Source organism: Rutidosis leptorrhynchoides, chromosome 7 (assembly GCF_046630445.1).
Source record: "Rutidosis leptorrhynchoides isolate AG116_Rl617_1_P2 chromosome 7, CSIRO_AGI_Rlap_v1, whole genome shotgun sequence".
Taxonomy (NCBI): domain Eukaryota; kingdom Viridiplantae; phylum Streptophyta; class Magnoliopsida; order Asterales; family Asteraceae; genus Rutidosis; species Rutidosis leptorrhynchoides.
Window position 1 is genome coordinate 34,488,680 of NC_092339.1, and position 5,181 is coordinate 34,493,860.

A 5,181-nucleotide genomic window follows, 5' to 3' on the forward strand; every position below is an offset into this window, starting at 1 on the left:
TTTCCCATACATTTTCCTCCACTTCTGTACTGACCTTCATATGCTTGGTGAATTTGCCTTCCACTACATTAAATTTGATAGCTTTACTCGAACGAGAAAAAAAATGAAAACTCCAAATCAGGTCCCGTCGAAAAATCTTCACATGAACATCATCATCAGTAGAGAGCCTTGATCATCATCAAGGTCCCTCAAAGTAAACGACTCAAAATACAAAACCGACTTCGACTAAACCTTATATTTTAAAGCTTTTAGGGACACCAGCACCCGAACAATCACAAACCTTCACCCCTTCATCTTTAAACACATGATGCTGAATGACCTCCCTCGTTCAAAAAAAACCACATCACATTCTATATACATGCTCCCTTGCACCTTTAAATACATTATACCTTCTCATCAACTTCAGATGTTATTCATAAAACATGCCAAACAAAAAGTGAGCTGATTGATGCAGTACACAAATGATCAAATGGATTATTCTTTACAAAAGTTGGATGAAAAAATAACAGCACAAGTAACAAGTTAATTTTGACAAATGGCATATATTTGGAGAACCCTTACATTGACGCCTGAGCGTGTTTCGTAATCAAAATTCAAATACATACATACATACATTGAGATTTGATTCTCATAGTTCTGCTACAGAGCAAGTGCTAGTAACTACAACTAACCTACTTACCGTCACAACAAGAGTTTGCATAATCAGATTTGAATCCATCACCACATTCAATATGCAAATTACTAGGTTTTACACCTTCACGTACTTCTCAACATAACCCTGCCAGAGTGCCAGATAATACAAGACAACATTATTATGTTATATTAGGCATTAATTAGAAAACAATAAACTTACTTTTTCTAAAGACCAAACAAGGAGCGATTCTTAACCGGGGTAAAAAAACAGGACGGGTCTGGTTGACTCTTCATATTTTGTAAACATTCCAGTGGCTGACTTTCAACACGTTTGACTCTTTTCATATTTTGCAAAGTTCTTTAATCATATAATATCGTAAATCCAAATTAACCCAATTGTCAATAGACAAGTTGAAACACAAACACTTGATTCAATTTGTTCCATATACATTTAATTAAGTCTGAAGTTGGTTAGAGTTGAGATGGTTTACCATTACAAGCTTTGTCAGCTTTCTTTGAGAAGAATCGATATAATGATTTATCTTCGCCTGCGTATTGGGTACTTGGTGTTTCTTCATAGCTCCCGCCACTTTATCGACAGTCTTCTTAACAATCGTCTTGAACGCCTCTTTGCTCATATTACCCTGTCGCCATGACGGTTTTAAAACTTCCTTCACAAAGTCAGCAAGAGAAGCTTTGAAAAGTTTCATTGATCTAGAATCCTTGCTCTTCGTCTTCACTTGATCAATCTCAACCTCCCCCGTTGCCACATCACGTAAATCAATCGGAGAGCTAGGGCTATGACTGTCATTTTCCACAGCACCTACCTCAGCATCTGCTGTCTCACCAAACTCATCGTTTTCTTCACTAACAGCGACCTCTTTATTAGCATGATCACTTTTTTTGAACGTGTTTGAAGGTGGGTCAACACTGTCAAACAGTGGATCATATTGATCACCTCCAGGGATAGGTTCATTACTTATGGGTATTTGATTTTTACCGCCTAAAGAACCATGTTTGTCATCATGAGGTGTCGCTGTCTCTTGATTGACAACAGTAGAAATGAAATTGGTATTCATTGGGTGATCAAAAGTTGACGCGTAAGGATTGTAGTGAGTCGTGATTCTAGACTGTCCATAATTAGGTGTAACATAAGCATGTCCTTCAGATGATGGAGGAATGTTTTCAACTGAATAAGATTGCATTACACCTGTTGGTGGTTCCCGGGAATTTGAAGATATCAAATTTGGTGATGAATCAAAAACTGTGGGACCCACTGGACGTTGGAGGATAGGGTAGTTCATAGGGTATGCACCTAGATGCGTGGTCATTTGAGGACCATAGGGGGTAACAAGGGGTTGCAAAGGATAGTTAGCTTGAAAAGGAGGTTGGTTCAGCTGATATTGTAGTGCAGGACCACCATGTTGATGACGTGTCAGTGGCGGTGGTGGTGGCGGTAAAGTTTGGAACGGAGGATAATTTTCTGAATGTGAAGGAATGTTACTGACCGACTTACTGACACCCGTGATTTCATGACTGCTTGCCACATCAGCAGACTGAGCTTGAGGCTTCAGAAACTCTTCATTTTCCTTGTCATTACTTCTAGAAACATCCTGATATAACTCTGTTTCTTGGATATCGACCTTATCTTTCTCGAGGATTGATTTTTCTGAATTTTTTAATCGATCTGGTACCTCATGGTACTGCTGCTTGTTTTTATAGTGCCTAGATTCCTCACGTTTATCAGGCTCGTGATAGTACCGACACGCAGTACGGTAACACTTGCCAAATCGATGATCAAAACATATTTGTTGGTTACTTCTATCCCTTCTGTGAGGAGACCTGCTCCTGCTTCTTTTCTTGGGAGACCAGCTGCAAAACACATGCTAGGTTAAATAAAAAGTTACAAGTACATTAATAATTTAATAAGAGTAACAGTAACGGTAATAATTAATAATAAAAATAATACAATTAGTAATAAATAAAAATGTAAAATTCGTGAACTCTCTAAGTAAAAATTTGGCTAATTTAATATAATGGAAACCAACTAACCTAAAAATTTCTACCATAAGTAGTATAGGGTTTTTCTCATAAAAATGTATACACTTGCGAAAATCGTTATGTTGTGGTAATTTGACGCATCTAGGTAGTAACTTGCATGCAAATGAAGAAATTACCAACTTTGTTAAAGACTGCCCACCCACCGAAACTAGAAAAAAGAAGTAACCCAAAATTGGAAAACTCGTAGTTGCAGGTTTCATTCCATCACAAATTCGAACAATAAGACAAATAAAAAAAACTGTAATATTTTTAAAAATGAAAACTATTAGAAATATAAAGTTGAGGAAAAGTTGGTTACCCTTTTATACAATTGGCCCAACGAAAATACTTAAGATATAATGATACCTGCGTGATCGGCTCCGCCTATCCCTCCTCCGCGGGGTCCTTCGGGGACTCCTTCGTGGGCTCCTTCGTGGGCTCCTCCTTCTCCTTCCATTAGGAGATCTGCTTCTACTTCTACTTCTAATCCTACCTCTTTTACTACGCTTTTTGCTATGATGATCATCGAAATCACTGTCATCACCACCTTCCTTGACCATTCTCCCAAACTCATCCACTTTTGATTTAACATTATCATCTTTTTTCTGGGCCCCATCAGTTTTAGAAGCAGTAATATCACCACCTTTCAAAAGATCTTTTTGTTTGTCAGTTCTGTTATCCGAATCTTCCGTCTTTGTGGAGGGTTCCGGAATTTTAGATGTTAAATTGAACGATAATAGCCCAGATCCCCTATTGAGGTCAGAAGGATTCTTATATTCTGAATCATGTTCTTGAATGTGCGGCGAAACAGCTTCAGGACTAATGTTTTCAAAATGCAGCTCATTATCACTATCAGCTGAAGCATAGCCTTGTATAAGTCTAAACGGGCTTTGCTCAGGTTGGTTCATCTCTTGATGTAGATTTACATTGTTTTGATCTGCTTTGCTGTCTAAAAACGGTTCAGAATCTTCAGCATTAACCTTCTTCGCTGACTTCTCAAACTGCAAATCATCCTGAGACACATTGAACCCTACGACAGACAAGATTTTATTTATTTTGCATGTGTTGGAATTGTTAAAGATGCTACAACCTTTTAGTTTTTACCTTGTTCATTCACTCGTGAAGATTCAAAGCATAATACATTCTCATCTGCTGCATCCTTGTGTGATGCATGTTCTTCCGCTGTTTTATCAACTTCGTTGAATATAAGAGCAGGTTCACTCTTTGGCTCCTCGGGCTGCGTAATATCATCTAAAGAACAAACAGAAATTTTAGCATTCCAAGTACAAAATTATACAAGAATCTTATAAGTTCAATTCGAAATAATATATAACCTTCCAAATCCATATCAGAACCACCAGGGGAATGAGATGTATCTGCATGTGGCGTGTCATTAGGTGGCATTTCATTTGAAGCACATTTCTTTTTCATCCATTTGAAATATTCATGTGAAATTTGGGCTTCACTTCCAGGCTCTCCACCAAACAAGAATTCATAATCCGGATTACCGATCTCCTTTTGACACATTATGTCTTCAAATTCACGACCATTCTTAGCAATATACTGACATAAAACTTCAATCTTTCTAGCAGTTTCCTCGTCACTAGGCCTGCGTGGAGGTGGGGGTATATCAGAAAGTGGAAGAGGTGGATGTCCAGGAGGAACCGATGGCGGAAACAGAGGCATTGGCGGTACGTTACCCAAGGAAGATTCATGAGCTGGCGGCCTGAATGATCCAAAAGGCGCAGGCGGCGTGAAGTAATTTGAAGTAGGCGGCTGTAATGGTGGTGGTACTCTATATAAATGTTGCCCCTGTGGATGATGTGGCGGCATTCCAGGAGTTAAATTATGGCCGTGAGGTGGTATTGATGGCAAAACGTGATGACCTTGACCACTCCAGTTGGGGTTCTGTAATGGAAGATGTGGAATCGAGTAAGGTTGAGTTGAACCAGGCTGGCCATATGGAGGTGGGCCCGGTTGTTGAAGTCGGGCAGGGGGAGGTGGTAACCGCTGCCCGAATTGCTGATAGTTTCCCTGATTATACATACCAGTATACAGCACAAACCCTAAATTGTACTGAAACTCAATAAATTAGCTTCTTCCACAGTATAATAACACTTGCAACAGCATATTTATCTGCGTTTCAAGTTACAAATCCTGTAAACCATAAACAAAACTGGTAAACGGTTACTTCAAATAAACTAATAATGGCTAACTGAAACCCTAGCTTCAGCTAAACTCAGTTTTAACATAATTAAATCTACACAAAAGAGGCCAAAACCTAAATGGCTGAATGATGATGCAATTATAACATACATAACAAAAGTTTAAAACATTACAAGCTTAAAATATGTGTGTATATAATTGGTTGATAAACTGAAGTATCGAATTTGAAAACTGGATTACCTTGATTTGTTATGAGACGCTTGAAAAGTGATGAAATCTGTGAAATGAATCGTGGCACGTGAAAATTTGTGAATTGAGGTTTGGATTGTTGTAAATTAGGAT

At 38.4% G+C, this 5,181-nt stretch overlaps 1 protein-coding gene across 1 annotated transcript; it reads right to left on the minus strand.

Moving 5' to 3' along the window:
- Positions 1 to 477: 477 nt before the first annotated feature.
- On the minus strand, positions 478 to 4,826 carry LOC139857149 (uncharacterized). The gene is made up of 5 exons (XM_071845876.1): positions 4,008 to 4,826; positions 3,778 to 3,924; positions 3,040 to 3,703; positions 1,125 to 2,505; positions 478 to 778 (listed from the first exon to the last, which is right to left on the minus strand). The coding sequence occupies exons 1-5, from the start codon at positions 4,717 to 4,719 to the stop codon at positions 749 to 751; spliced, it is 2,934 nt and encodes a 977-aa protein (XP_071701977.1). The 5' UTR covers positions 4,720 to 4,826; the 3' UTR covers positions 478 to 748.
- Positions 4,827 to 5,181: the final 355 nt, after the last annotated feature.